The 15667-nt window shown below is 40.2% G+C and overlaps 2 protein-coding genes across 3 annotated transcripts; both read left to right on the forward strand.

The window, feature by feature from the left end:
- The first annotated feature begins 98 nt into the window (after nucleotides 1-98).
- Nucleotides 99-5493, forward strand: med26 (mediator complex subunit 26). 2 transcript variants are annotated; one of them, XM_022754901.1, is made up of 3 exons: nucleotides 99-443; nucleotides 2300-2377; nucleotides 2492-5493. In XM_022754901.1, the coding sequence occupies exons 1-3, from the start codon at nucleotides 372-374 to the stop codon at nucleotides 4079-4081; spliced, it is 1740 nt and encodes a 579-aa protein (XP_022610622.1). In that variant the 5' UTR covers nucleotides 99-371; the 3' UTR covers nucleotides 4082-5493. The 2 variants fall into 2 exon arrangements, with proteins under 2 accessions (XP_022610622.1, XP_022611419.1); XM_022755698.1 differs by having other exon boundaries at nucleotides 2303-2377.
- Nucleotides 5494-6411: 918 nt separating this feature from the next.
- Nucleotides 6412-15667, forward strand: slc35e1 (solute carrier family 35 member E1). The gene is made up of 6 exons (XM_022756874.1): nucleotides 6412-6760; nucleotides 8134-8204; nucleotides 12377-12514; nucleotides 13791-13916; nucleotides 14541-14786; nucleotides 15367-15667. Exons 1-6 carry the CDS (start codon nucleotides 6433-6435, stop codon nucleotides 15604-15606), a joined length of 1149 nt encoding a protein of 382 aa, XP_022612595.1. The 5' UTR covers nucleotides 6412-6432; the 3' UTR covers nucleotides 15607-15667.

Here is a 15667-nt window from a genome sequence, read left to right on the forward strand (position 1 = left end):
ATATCACGGCAAACAATAATATAGACGCGAGATGACGTAAATTGACGGTGGTTGCGTAAAATTCTCCCGTCGTGCTCTTCGCGGGCTCTTCACAAAAAGCCCGATGAGAAGGCCGAGGAGGAGGAGGCTACCAGCCGAGGGGGGTAGCCAATTCCCGGAGAGGATTTTCTGTACTCGTTGTCTGAATTCACGAATACGTGAGGACAGCGAACGAAACTAGATTTAAAGCATGATAAGACATGACGCCCACTCCCACAGAAGATCTTCCGTCGGGCCTGTGAGTGTCGGCAGGTTTCCCACCGCCGCCTCGCCTCCTCGGGGGATCCTGCTGTCTTGAGTCCGTCCTGACCGACCCACGACACCGCCAGGCGATGACAGCGGCTACAGCCACTCCGCAGGTGATGAGAGACCGGCTGCTACAGGCCATCGACGGCCAGAGCAATGTGAGTATGTCCCGTAGTTTCCAAGGAACGAACTGGGTGAAGAGAGACGGACAATAAGCCGCTTCATGTCACTGCAGAGGGGTGATAAAGTGGAGGTGTGGGGCGAGTTATTATGTGCTTGCTAATTAGCTGGCTAACCTCTCTTGTTAGTGATAGTAATTAATACCAGGCATTCAGGAGCCTGGCTAACACAATGCTGTTGGCTAATGTTGATGAAGACAAGTTGGCAGTTTGTACACACTGAATTGCACAATGCCTCAGAACTATAGTTTAAACTAAGCTACCAGGTAGGAAGTGTAAATCTGCAGGTAAGTGTCCTTCAGTGACAGATGTTGATTAAATGATTAAATGAGGGTTTCAGGAAGCTCAAGTCTTTATATACTTTGAAATAACATTTCAACCCTTACCCCATACAGCTGATGACAACAGCACTTCTCAAAGATTGGTAAAAATCTGTGGTACAATTAAACTGGACAACACCCTATCATCACTGTGACATTACAGTGTCAAACTTTAGTAGGATGCCGCTCCAGTTCTTTTCTACTGTGAAAACAACCATGGTTGTCTCACAAGCATTATTGACTAAGGTTAGATAGTATTTCCAACTTGAAGAATTGTATGGTGTGAATTCTGCAATATATACTGTGCTCCAGATCAAAGTGAACAGTCAGATATGTACAGTACGTTTCTTCTATCTTGCTAGCAGATCTTACTTATTCTCCTTGTGGGTTAACATGGTTGTATTTGCATGCAGTCTCCAGTCTCAGTTTGTCAAACTGAACCTGAAACCAGCATGAGTACATCGTCTCTTGACATACAGGTGCAAGTTTGAAAGTGTATTCAAATTAGGCCCCGGCCTTTTAATAGCCCCTCTTTCTTTTGTATGTAAAACGTGCACATTAGGCCTATTGCCTATAGGACTATGTTGGAATAATATATATAGTGTGTGTGTGTGTGTGTATGTATATGTATATTATGTATGTATGTGTTTGTGTATATTATATATATACATATATTATGTATGTATGTGTTTGTGTATATATAATATATATATATATATATATATATATTATATATAAAACACATACATACATAATATACATATACATACACACACACACACACACACCACTATATATATTATTCCAACATAGTCCTATAGGCAATAGGCCTAATGTGCACGTTTTACATACAAAAGAAAGAGGGGCTATTAAAGGGGCTATATATATATATATATATATATATATATATATATATAAATATATATATATTATATATATATATAATATATATATATATATATAATATATTGGTCGGCTGAATGTATTGGACGATATTGGCCTATCAGAAATATCGGTTTCGGCGCATATATTCTCCGATATGCGCTGATATGAATACTTTTATTAAGAAGCAATAATGCAATGGAAATGCTTGGGTTAAGTTATATAGGTATATATGTATATTTGATCCTTTGTTTTCGTTCAAGTTAAATATATATAATATATGTATACATATTTGTTCTTATGTTTTTTATTTATAGTTATTTATTTTCATATTTATTTTATCTAATTCCCAATGGCTTTTACCAATTCAGTGTGCTGATGTCATTTTGGACAAAGTTTATTGTTTAACTGTAAAATGTCTTGCTTTCATTACATATCTTCATTTCATTACATATCTTCATCACAAGTGTCCACATATATATATATATATATATATATATATATATATGTGGAATCACAAACTGTAACATCGACATACAAATAGACATCGACATACAAATAGATGTACTTGGATGCTGTTGCAACACTATACTGTTACAGGATTGTGTTATATAAAGGCATGTGTCTTTTCAGCAGATATGCAACATGGTGGTAGTTGTGGAGGTGATCTCTTTTTTGGAGAAATATCCCATCACCAAAGAGGCACTGGAGGTAGGTTACATGCACACCAACAATATGTGCATTCAGAAATAAAATTCAGCTGAATCTGGTTTTTCAGGAATCAAGTCACAGCCAGTGTTTAACACCAATCTTGTCTCCTTGAAGGAAACCCGTCTTGGCAAGCTCATCAACGATGTTCGGAAGAAAACCAAGAATGAGGACCTTGCAAAAAGAGCCAAGAAGCTTCTGCGAAACTGGCAGAAGCTAATTGAGCCAGGGAAGGATGAGGTGTTGTCCAAAGGACACACTGGTGCATCATGGTCTTCCAATGGTGGTGCTCATCCCTGCATCTCCACTCCAGCTGCCACCACACCATCAGGTAAAACAGGTCCAGAGTTGAAGAACAGAAATGACTTCAACAACTGCTACTCTCCAAGGGTGGAAAAACCAGGCAACAGGAAACGTAAGGCTAACCAGAGGGAAGGACAGCTCTTGCCAACCAAGATATCCAAAACAACTCTTAATGATAAAATACAAAACTCAAAACAGCTGCCAACCAATGGAATTGGCAGTAGCTCTGAAATTTTTACAGATTCTCATGCACATCAGCCTTCAGACAGGGAGATTTCTGAGCCTTTGGACAATGACAGGCTAAATAAAATCCCTGTCAATGCTGTTAAACCTCATCCAAGTGCCCCGGTATACAGCCAGCCTCTTAGCACTTCTTCTTTGCTAAAAGCATCCGTTCTGCAGCAGCAAGCCAGACAGGAGCTAGCTGCCTCTGGAGGGCAGTATCGACCCAGAACCCCTCGCTGTTCCTTGCAGAGTCCTCAAACTCCAAAGCAGGAAGCTGTTGTCAAACAAACTGCAACCCAAGCACAGAGTGAGCCTCGTCTTTCTAGCCCCACTCTGAGGCCTGGGTCTGTGGACACCTCTGGGCTGGGGCCTTCTCCTCAGGCTTTAAATGTCTGTGTTCAGGGTTTGCACACTGACGGGTTGGGGTCTGCAGATTTAGACTCTCAAAGCAGGCCTCCCAATACGTCTCTTCACAATTCAACTGCCTCCCCCTGCAGTGACGGGGTCAGTTTGGAAGATGATGGTGCTGTTGGCAATACAGGGAAAAGGAAAAGACAGAAATACAGGCCTAAAGACTATGTGGTGAATTTAGATGGACAGACTGTAGTTGATAGCACTAAACCAGTCAGGTTAAAAGATAGGAGGCTGACATTTGACCCTGTAACAGGGCAGATCAAAACCTCCTTCCATAAGGAGTCTTGCCAGGAGGGGGAGGTCAGACTGGGGCACAGACCTGAACCTCAGTGGTCAGAACAGCCGAAGCAGAATCCATCTGTCCCTCCCAGTCCCTTCCAGCAGACAGACTGGAAAGAGCTGTCGAGGAGCGAAATCATCCAGTCGTACCTTAGCCAGCAAAGCAATGTGCTGACATCATCAGGCGCCCACACCCCGGGTGCACATTTTTTCATGACTGAGTTCTTGAAGAAAGAGGAACACCAAAGTAAAGACACCAAGGAAACACACGTGTTGGCACCAGAACGATCAGCCAAGGATTTACCAGGGGTTAGCAGAGAGGTCAACAACGAAGACCTCAGCAGATTACATGCACAACACTGGTCCGGAGTTAATGGCTGCTATGACACAAAGGGTAACTGGTATGACTGGACGGAGTGCATCTCCTTGGACCCACATGGAGATGAAAGCAGGCTGAACATACTGCCATACGTCTGTCTGGACTGAAACAGAGGTCAGGTTTCTGAATTGGAAGGTGTAAGCTGCCTTCATCGTACATGTGTGAAGGCACTTCTGTAAGTGTAAGCTGCTGTTTTGCACTGTTAGTGAAAATGGAATAAATATGCTGCCTGCTCGGGTGTGTGTTGGAGCACAGGGTGTGTAATCAGTGTTTTTATGAGTTTGTGAACATTGTGTGAGGACAGCACGAAGGGAAAAGGCTATGCATTATCTGCCCATGTAGTTGTTGGTGTTCAGTAACTGTAAAGATTGAGATTCCAATACCTGCCCTTCTTTGTACTGTAGAGAAACATCACATTAAACTGCACAGCCACAATTTATTCATCTTATGTTATCGACACGCCTTGCGGAATGTGACAGAATTTTCTGCTTCTTATCATATTTAGTTCACAGTGCAGTATTTTTTCATTTCAAGTTTAGTTCAATTTTATGTTTTAAAAAAATCTGTGACCTAGTGGGATATATAATTGGAACATACATTTGAGAGATAAATTTACCAGTGGTTTTTTGTTGGCATTGGTCGTGTCTTGAACAAGGCTTTTTAGCTGTAAAAGCTGAAATGAATGCTATATTCAAGTAGCTATCATTACCATAAGTATTAACTGTTGTTGCTGTGAAAAATATTTCTCACTGCAGCTTTTAGAACCATTTTTCCCCCATTGCACGACTGTCTTATGCTGCGACTTTTAGCAGAATGAATAACTGACAAATCAGTCTTAAAACATTGGAATTTATTATAATTTTTTTTTTTTTTGCGTTTTAAATACTGTTAAATAAAGTGACACGAAACTGCCAGATGTGACTGTGCAGAAAAGAAAGGCTTGTAATGGGCTAGAACGATATAAGCTGATTAAAAAAATGTGGCTGTCATGTATGATATTTATTTACATCCACATATTCATTTTGAGATTTATATACATGTTCAGCCTACACTGAATAATCGTTTTCTTTACTCAGAATCGGTTCAGTGACGCAGCAGTGGCAGTCCAGACTTTCCCTGCTGATACACCAACCTATCTTACACAGGGAAATGCTCTAAAATGACACATTTTGATAACGTGAACTAACTTTATTTTATACTTGCCTTTTCCCTTTACTGTGTATTTAGGTTGTAAAATATGAATTGAAATGGCAGAGAGATTACGCCACTAGCTTGCATCTTTGTACTGTCAGGAAGAACTGAAATATAAATTGACATGCTGGATAAAGTACTTAATATCATTCCTTTAGATATTGTTTGCCTTATGGAAACCTGTGTTTTCCCTAAAGACGGAGCCTTAGTGAATGTACAGAAATTAGCCTTTTGTGTTCAGTTGAATGCAGAAGAGAACATATTTGCTACTTAGTCCTTTTAAGTGGACATGTTGATATGTGTTAATAAAAAAATTAAGGAACTGTGATTGCTTGTCTTTTCTTTAGGCTGGATGTGCATGCACGTCACCCTCAGTTGAATTTTAATCAATTCCCAGGATACCCATAGTTCTTTGTTACAATTTCTCCTCTGTAAATGCAGTTGGCGTTGATTTGATCCATTTGTTCAACAGAAAAATAAAAGGGTAACATTTTTTGCTTCAAAAATGACAAACGTGTCCCAGTCAGAACTTCTCAGTTTTGAGGTTTGCTGCTTTTTTGTCTTATGTGATAAACTGAATACTTTTTAGTTTTTGGTTTTGTCAGACTAAATGGGAAATTTGATTGACATTGAGGAAATTGTTATGGGCATTTTATATACAAAATAGTTAACTTATACTAAACATATATTCTTTATTTAAATGCATTCTTAAAGGGTTTTCTTAGACAAAGTATGAAAATTTAATCAATTCTGTAGTTACACCCGGGCACGTGAGTGGCGATGCAAAGTTTACAATCCCCATTTTATCTCTTTCAGACAGAAGCTGCGCAGCCAATCGCACAGCTGCCTTTGACCTTGTCTGGCTTGTGAAATTTAAACAGACTTTGGAAAAAGTTGTTATATTTAAATAAAAATGCAAAAATATGTATACAATGTGTATCTATATACTTATTTTAGATATGCATTAGGTTATTTCTCTCTTTCATGGTAGTGTATTTTATGTATTTATTTATGATTAGTATAGTATTGTGAAAAAGTTGTGAAAATTTAGTTTGAAATTCAAACTCCAAAGTCTACCATTTTAAGAGTAGTTTACAGCAGTTCCATTTTATAAACGCATGTCCGTGAGTATCTTTTATTTTGAAGCCACGGACCGGAAGCTGTGCGTTTCAGTCGTTGTCGGTAGTTTGACTAACGAGAAGCGCTGCCCTCCCCCGGCGAAGCCACATACACACACTACCGGTGACTCGTCACTCCGCGCTGGAAGATGGCTGCGGTGGAGCGGACCCCGGTCAGGGAAGGGATCCGAATAGTTTCACTGTGTGTGTGCTGGTACACGGTCAGCTCGGGGGGCAACATCGTCAATAAAATCATCCTGAACGGATTCCCGTACCCGGTCACCGTATCTCTGTTTCACATCATCTCTATCGTCGTCTTCCTTCCGCCGCTGTTGCGGGCATGGGGGGTCCCCAAAACAGAACTGCCCGGCAGGTACTACCGGTGGTACATCTTGCCTTTAGCTTTTGGAAAATACTTTGCATCTGTGTCGGCTCACTTCAGCATATGGAAAGTTCCGGTTTCATATGCGCACACGGGTGAGTACAACGGATTTGCGCTAGCTTTTTTGAGTGAGGCCACCCGAAGCGTGTCCGCCACGGTAACTCGGTGATGTGTCTGCCGTCAGCTGATGTTAGCTTCGCGGCTAACGGCGCACAACTCGGCGACACCGACAGTTTACTCGCTTGTGGGCCCCGGGTAATGTTGACGTTGTATAGACTGTGATCAGGCAGCCTAATTAACTCAACACTGGTCCCCTAACTAGCTTCAAATTAGTCCGTTTTAAACTCCCTCGAGAGTAACAGACCGGCTGCTGTAAGCTAGCTAGCCAACTTAATTAACGCTGATATAGTACGTCAGGGGGGAGGGTCCATTACTGAACCTGTTCTGTGTTGTTGCAGTGTGCACTTCTAACTTTCATCTCAGACTTACCACCTCTTAATGTAATTGATTTTTCTCCTTAAGAAACCACGTGAAATTATATTAGGTTACCTGCTGCGGAATTTAATAACCTAACTCGCTGCATGTCTTACATGATGTTCAATGCTCAGTGGTAGAAGTACTCAGATCTCAGTCAAAGTAACATACAATCAGAGTTAGCTTTATCTTTGTGCATACATTAATTTTGATTCCCGTGTTACTTCCTCTGAACCACTTCCAAGATGTCAGATTTAGCAACTGGCAGGATTTATTTTAGGGCTATTACTGTAGACCGTGCTAGCTTTAACGAGATGTTCCTAATAACCTGGGTGCATAGGGGAACCTGGGAAAAACAGTTAACTTCCAAGAGTCTGTCTTAACTTCAAATCATGTCAGAAACTATTCCTCTCATGTTTAGACCTCAGTTGGATCACTTTAAAGACCCATGATGGTCCTTCGACCCAATTTTAGAGCCATTGCTGGACTTCTGTCATTAAAGATGACAGTTTCCATGAGAACAGGTTCTGGAACTAGAAAGCAATTTCCAGTCTAATACAAGAGTCCTGCAATAAATTGTAACTTCATGAAGGTTATAAGGGTTGAGGTGGATAGGAGTTTTCAACATTACTGGATCCGGTTTAGCCACTCTAAGCTTAAAAAAAAAAAAAATAGTTGCACTCTTAAAATATGTGTCATTTGAATGCATAACCAAGGTGTTTGCTGAGTAAAACTGTCATTGTTAGTGACACGCCAGAGTAAACTTAGTGTAATAGTAGGTAAGAGAATATATGGTGCAACACAACAGAGGCGTGACAATCAGAGTGAGACAAGTTTGACAGAGGTGTGGGTTCGGCTCTGACGTAGGAGCATTGTAGTCCAAACTTCCATCTTTTAAGCTCCATTTGCTGCTGATAGTTGCTATTGCATGATTGTCGAGAAAAAAAGAAAACAAACTGACATTACCATATTTTCTTATCTGTTTCTTTCACAGTCAAAGCCACAATGCCAATATGGGTGGTGCTGTTATCAAGAATTATCATGAGAGAAAAGCAAACCACGAAGGTGAGTAGGTTCGACACAGTAAACAAGGCACAAGGCCTGCTCTGTTTCAGCCTGTTTCTCATGTGTTCGAGACTCAGCAGTGGTGATGTGGCACAGTACTGCGCCTGTACTGCATCTCATATTACGGCCATCTGCAGGGGCTTTTGTCCCTGAAGCCGATGAGGCGCTCGGTGGGAGTGTGGAGGTCAGGGAGGGAAACTAACTTTTATTTCCACAAACTGGCAACATTCACATTAAAAAATCCCAAGATTCACTCACTACTTTTTATATCAGGAGCCAGCTTAGTTTGTGTTTATGCATGCCTGTTTTCCATCATGCATAGTATCAAGGAATGCAGCATGCAGGTGGTTGAACACTTCCAGACTAGAGGGCAGAGTTATATGAAAACTAGAAGAAGCGTTGTCTCCCATTTTCTGGCTCAGCGGTGTCATGGTTTTGGAGGACAAGTCACCTGATATACTTTGATATCAGCCCATGAGTTTTAGGAAAAACTGTGGGAAGGATTTACAGTAGATGGACTGGTAGGTCAACTTCAATCACAGTAGTTAAGTATATCCTGGAGTCTATCCCACTGCAACACTACGTTATGACGGAATCAGGCAGAACGTCTTCATGAATAAAACTAAACTTCAGTTCAAGTCCTTTTGTTTCAGGGTTAGCGTTAGGGTTAGTTTGTCAAATTGTGTGATAATATTACTATATACAAATCCACTCAAAATTTACAGTAGTAAAATTATGTTAATGAATCATCTAGAGCTGCTAGTAAATGTTATTTTCAATAGAACTTAACCTGCTGATTGTTTTCTCTTGTTAACTGATTGATTGGTCTATAAAATGGAGAAAATTGTGAGAAATGTCCACCACAATTTTCCAGAGCCCCGGGTGATGTCTTCAGATGACTCATGTAATTTGACCATTACTCCAAAATCCAAAAATATTCAGCATAATACCATAGAAGGCCAAGACAACCAACCAACAAATATTCTTAATTGAGAAGCTGGAAGAAACAAATATTTAGACTTTGTGTTTAGAAAACGACTTGAACAAAAGATCAATTATCAAAGTCGTCAATTAATTTTCTTGGCCTCAGGGTGTGGTAACAATGTGCAGTATTGCTTAACTACAAATATGACATTGAATGTGACAAAGTCTAAATTGACACTCCTTGACACTCCTTTCGTAGCTATTATAGAAAACACCATAGAACACTGATCATTACAGAAAAATATCATCACAGGGGAAGTATGACCGTATTTTCTTCATGCACAGCTTCTGTCAAACTGTTAAATTGTATTGGCTTTACTAACTATAATGTAGTTCTACCTTTAGTAATATTCACTTTGAAGATCTATTATCTATAATCAGACCAGGATTCACTATCTGCCTCTTCCTGGAATTAAAGAATAAGGATCGGAGGCCCAGAAGTTTGATTGTGGCAGTGGTAACAGGTTTTGACATCTCTGGGATTCAGCTTCATATTCCCTCCCAACGGTGGAACATTTTACAGTCAAGGTTTGCCAAATGTGAATGAGAGGACTTCTTGAGTCTAACATCAGCTTGTCATGTTTACTTTCCAGCCAACAGTTCAGTGTTCAGACAGGCTGCGTCCACAGACAGGGAACGTAGGTGTTGATGACGTGTTACTTAATGTGCAGAGATCCTGTTTGAGGAGTAGCAGGCTACGCTGTACTGTGCTGAGAAACCTGACGTTGTATCAATAACACATTGGAACATCTTGTAGACTGAATAAGTACCTTGTGAAAATAATACAGTTCAGTTCAGTGTTTATACTTGACTCAACTTTGTTCAAAAGTGACTTTGAAATAAATTCCCAACATCACAGACTGTACAAAATACACTCAGTGTCTACTTTATAAGGTACAACCTCATGCAGTCTAATACAACAGCCCTGCCATAAAATCTGTCTTTTCAAATCTCTGTTTCTGTTGACATTGTCAGAAATATGTAAATTAGATTTTATGTGTATTGGTTATACACAGTGGTGGTTTCGTACTGGACTATATTATATTGAATGGTGATTCTAATTTTTGTTGTCCTTTCCATTCACAGACATTAGGGAAGCAGAAAATTTGAAATACCTCTCAATATAATGTCGAGCTATAAATAACGATTATTTTCATTATCAGTGAATCTGTTGATTGTTTTCTTGGTTAGTTGTTCATTCTGTTAGATGCTAAGAAATAGTGTTATTTGCAGTTCCTGAGACTACACTGATGTCTTCGATTTGCTTGATTTGTACAAACACATATTGTTCATATATGTCAAACAAAACCAACAGATTCTCACATTTGAATGTTAAGCATTTTTGACTGAGCCGATTAATCAATCGTCAGTTGATTAATCTTCTTTCAATCAACTAGTTGATTAATTGATTAATTGTTGTATAATGCAGTCCAGTACAACACCACCACTAACTATGACTTCAGTGCTAAAACATAATTTAGTTAACGCCTCTATTACAGTGTCGACAATAACTGAACATTATAGGTAAAAGTAAACTTTATGGCAGAACAGTTGCCTCGGATTGCATTAGACTGTACAGGTGTATGTGATAATATGGACACTGAGTGTGTATCTTAAAAGAACATAGTGCAAATTGACTAAACTGTTCCCTCCTCAAATGTGTTTCTGTAGTCTTGCATCTTTTCCTTTTGAGCACAGAAAGCCTTCAGGATGAATTTTCAAAATAATTCAGGACACCTGAAATGGGACAGAAATCTAGGCCTCTGCCAAAATAGATGATGCCTCTCTTAATGTTCAGAGTTACAAAAAAGAACTAGCGCTTACCTTTAGTGTACTTGTGAAGAACAATTATTTTGGCACATGCAGGACATAGCAAACTGTTTTGTGTGTATAAAGACGATAATATTGTTAACTTTTCAACCTGAGTCATGTTTAAATAGTTAATACCTTGTTACCTGAAGCTGCTCTGCTTCCTATTAGCGCATCCTGACTGTGTAATCATCAACCAAAAAAAGACAGCTGCTTTAAAGGGCCAGTCTGCAGGTTTGGTTTAGAGCCAGTAAAGTCCGCACGTCTGACTGCAAAGATGAAAAATACTTGTTTTGTTTTTTTGTATGAGGACCAATTTCTGACTAAACAAGTGAGCAGTCTCCTTTTTTACTGCTCTTTTATAGCTTGTTTTAGCTACTCTTATTTTACTACTGAGATCCTGGTTCTTGTCATACCATTGTTCATGTCTCTGTACCTTGTACTTGTATGAGACAGCTTGTTTGGACAATAAAGAACTGTGGGCCGTCTGATGACAGTAATTGGTGCAAATAGCCAGTAGGTGTTCAGTGCAGTGTTTTCTCAGTTTCACAGTGAGGGGTTGATTGAGAGAATTAGTGTGTGGGTGCTCAAGTGGGTTTCACAACAACTGCATGTCTGTATCATTTCTCATGGTCCAACATTTTCAATATGCAAATCAATGTTTCTGTAGATGTTATGACACTTTCATTCTTAGTAGGTTAGCTAGTAGTAGGTGAGTAGGTCCGGCTGCAGCCTCTAGAGTAGTATATATTAATATTGTAATTAATGACTATAGCTGCAACAGTGAGTCCATTAGGCAGTTGATAACAAATTAATTTGGAATTGATTTTGTAATCAAGTCATTTTTCCAAGCAAAATGACCAAACAGCTTCTCAGATACAACGGTTTGATGCCTTATTTATTATACATGACGACAAACTCAATATATTGAGGCGTATTATTGATTAATTTGCATATTATTTTCTTAAATGTTTGTGTGTAAAATTATTAAAAAAAAACTTGAAAATGTTCATCACAATTTCCCAAAACCCTTGGTGGCATCTTCAAATTGCAGGTTTAGACTGTGTTTTGCCAAAGTCCAAAGATGTTCATTTTACTGTGACACAAAACACAGAAAAGCAGCTAAACCTATATAATGAAAAGCTGCAACCCGGGAATGTTTCAATTTTTGCTTTGACTTCAACAAACAAAAACACTCACATCATGATAATTGCCAATTATTTTTCTGTCAATTTGTTGCATTTTAGTGTAATGACTTCAGGGTTGGTTTGCAGGTTGGGAAACAGCAGCAGATGAAATTTTAGTTCTCTCTTGCGCTTGATACAAACTACTAACGTGTTGTTTCTCTTTTGCCTCTGTCTGTGTCGTCCTTGTTGTAGGTCTACGTATCGCTCATCCCCATCATTGGTGGAGTGCTGCTGGCCACAGTGACTGAGCTGTCCTTTGATGTTTCAGGATTAATCAGTGCTCTGGCTGCCACGCTCTGCTTCTCTCTGCAGAACATCTTCTCCAAAAAGGTAAATCACCCCCATGCTGATATGTGCCACTTTATCCCTGCGCCAAGGAGGGTGGTGGGAGGGGTGTAATTGGGGAAAAAATTCTCAGTGGTAAGATGTGAAACGCCTGAAACTGACATCCTGGTTTGTGGTGTGTTGTGTGTGTGTGTGTGTGTGAGAGAGAGAAATGCATTCAGAGAGGAGAAGTGGTTCTGTGTCGAAAAAGTCATGAGGGGCAACTGAATTTCACAAGAGGAAAATCTGCTGTAATCTCAAAAGTGGGCTGCAAATGATAATTGATCGTTTTTTCCTTTTCCTCCTGTTTGTCGATCTTGTTTTTTTCCTTTCAGCTTTGACTTTGTGTACCAGGTTGTTACGTTCATGACTAATTATTGTCCTTGTATGTACGTTTCGAAACGGTTTAGATCAAATTTATTTACATCAACAATATTTTTTGTCACTTTTCTGCTTCTTGCGATGAGTTTGATTCTATCATCCAGAGAAATCATCCATATCAATCATCTCTTTCTTTTACTTGTATTGCATTTATCTGAGTGGCTTTACAACATGGACAGTTCATACTTACAAGACTGACCTAAGATTTTCAAGACATCTTCATGGCTTGTATGTGGCATATAAGATAAGTCGCATGCTAGTCACGTGGTTACTCTCACAGCATGTGCAGGTTTCAGGCAGTCGGTAATTGAGTAATTGGACGTGGGTGTTGGTCAGTTAGTGACCAATTTTAGATGCTGTTAAAGTACTCTCAAATTTTACTGCCATATTCAGTTTTACAAGCTAATTTTAAGATTAATGCTTGAGGGGGACTGGAGGGAGAATCTAACCTATAACTGCTGAATTCAGGTGGTTCGCTGCTGTTCTCTCTTTAGCCACAAGATGGTGGCTGCATTTCATAGAGCCTTCTTTTTTTACAACTCTTCCTTAAGACGGTTAAAACTCCCAAGTTGTTCAATGATCATATTCTCTGGGCAGCATCGAAGTGAAAATCCAGCTTTCAGCAGCCATTGCAACTTAACAATAAAGTGTCCTGGTTTAATATAACATTCCTGGCACCAGATTTTTTTAGGTTTCCAGGGATGGACTGTGTCTGTTTTTAAAGGGGCAGGCGGAGGGGTTAAAATTAAATGTGTAGTTGACAACAGAAAGTTTCAAAACAGGGAGACACCCAAGACTGTCTATCATCTCCACATCACCTGTGCTGGTGCAGTCGCAACTCAAGTCATTTTTCCACTACCCCCTTTTTATTTTTTTTTTTAATCAATTTCTTTAATCAAAGGTATTGCGTGACACGCGGATTCACCACCTGAGGCTCCTCAACATCCTGGGCTTTAATGCAGTGATCTTCATGCTGCCCACCTGGGTTCTGGTGGATCTCTCTGTGTTTCTCGTGAATGGAGACCTGGTGAGTTGCAATAAGAGCTCTTGAATGCAGTCTGACATTTGTATCATCATTTATACATGTTTCCTGACTAGAAATGATCATGTTGCTCCATCAAAATAATAGCAAGAAATAATGTTTTATTATGAGTTTTAGAATTTAGCAGCCAAAATAAATAGCTCATAAATAATTACACAATGCCATAATTAAATGCATCTGCTTGAAAGTTTAAGAGGCTCCTGTGTGCCCCACACTATAAACTCCTTGACGAACTTCAGCAATTTTCTGTAGCGCTCAGTGACCGAACAATTTCAGCTAGTCGTTTCAAAGCTTATTCAACGCTTCACAATTTTGTGCCGCAGTTATCTGACAGAATGTGTGGATAGACATCTCAAACAGTAAGACCTGCGGCAATTATTAGGGCTTGTTTTCAACCGTTGATTATTTCAGGTTAATAATTTAATCTACGAAATGTCAAAAAAAGTTGAAAAATGTCCATGAAAATTTCCCAGAACCCAGTGTCTTCAATTTGTTCCTTTCGTCTGACTAACAGCCCAAATTCAAAAGCATTTGGCAGCATTTTGGCTTAATTTAAAACGGTGAACATTACCTAAACACTACCTGCTCCATTTTTGTTTCTTTTCCCAGTCAGATGTGTCGGGGTGGTCTGGTACCTTTGTCCTCCTGCTCATCAGTGGCTTTTGCAACTTTGCCCAGAACGTCATCGCCTTCAGCGTGCTCAACCTCGTCAGCCCGCTCAGCTACGCCGTCGCCAATGCCACCAAGAGGATCATGGTCATCAGCATCTCACTGCTGATGCTGCGCAACCCAGTCACCCTCACCAACGTCTTGGGTATGATGACGGCCATAGTTGGGGTCTTCCTCTACAACAAGGTGAGTCCCCCCCAACCATTGGGTGTTAGCAGGTCAGGCGGGTATGGAGGAAGAAGTGCACAGATCTTCAAGTCCGACAGGACAAGTTAACAAACATGCAAAATAAACAAACCAACGAATAAAACATATGGATTATTTAATTGATTATTTAACAATCATTTCTTTAACAAAAGGTTGCCAATGGAACCTCTGAATCTAAAATCAATCATAAACATTCTTCTTAAACTCAAAAGCACAGACGTGCTCCATGCTGAGTCTGTTGTACTGTGATCATCTTCTTTACCAGCACTTTGCTCTATTTGTAGCCGTTAGTTTTCCTAAACTGCATACTGCCGGGCTCACTGCCTAAAAGTATCTTTCCATATCACTCACACTCTATCCAACTTGTGGCTGTTTACCATTGACTTTAAGAAAAATATTGGCATTACACATTATTTATCCTCTTGGAGAAATTCATTCTCTGCATTGACCCACCCAAGCTATTAAGGATCAGTGGGCAGCCGCAGTGCAGTGCCAGGTGGCCAACGTCCTAAGACACCCAGTCATTTAAAATCCATTTGCCCCTCTCCTCTGCTAACAGGCCAAGTATGACGCTAACAAGCAGAAGAAGCTGCTGCCGAGTTCCAAGCAGGACCTGATGTCCTTTGACAACCCGGCGCTGGAGAAGATCCAGGCCAACGGGTCAGTGCCTTTCTCCCATGGCTCAGAGCAGCAGCAGCAGCAGCAGCACAGCTGGAACAACGTACTGACCGACCACTTCCAGTACAGCCGGCAGGCCTACACGACAAACTACAGCAGCAACCACCAGTATGTGGTGTAAAGGAGGAGTCTGTCCTCGCTCTGGGTCGCTGTCATAGACATTACTGTTACCGCCCCCCACC

Source organism: Seriola dumerili, unplaced genomic scaffold, assembly GCF_002260705.1.
Source record: "Seriola dumerili isolate Sdu_G_001 unplaced genomic scaffold, Sdu_1.0 BDQW01000002.1, whole genome shotgun sequence".
NCBI classification, from domain to species: domain Eukaryota; kingdom Metazoa; phylum Chordata; class Actinopteri; order Carangiformes; family Carangidae; genus Seriola; species Seriola dumerili.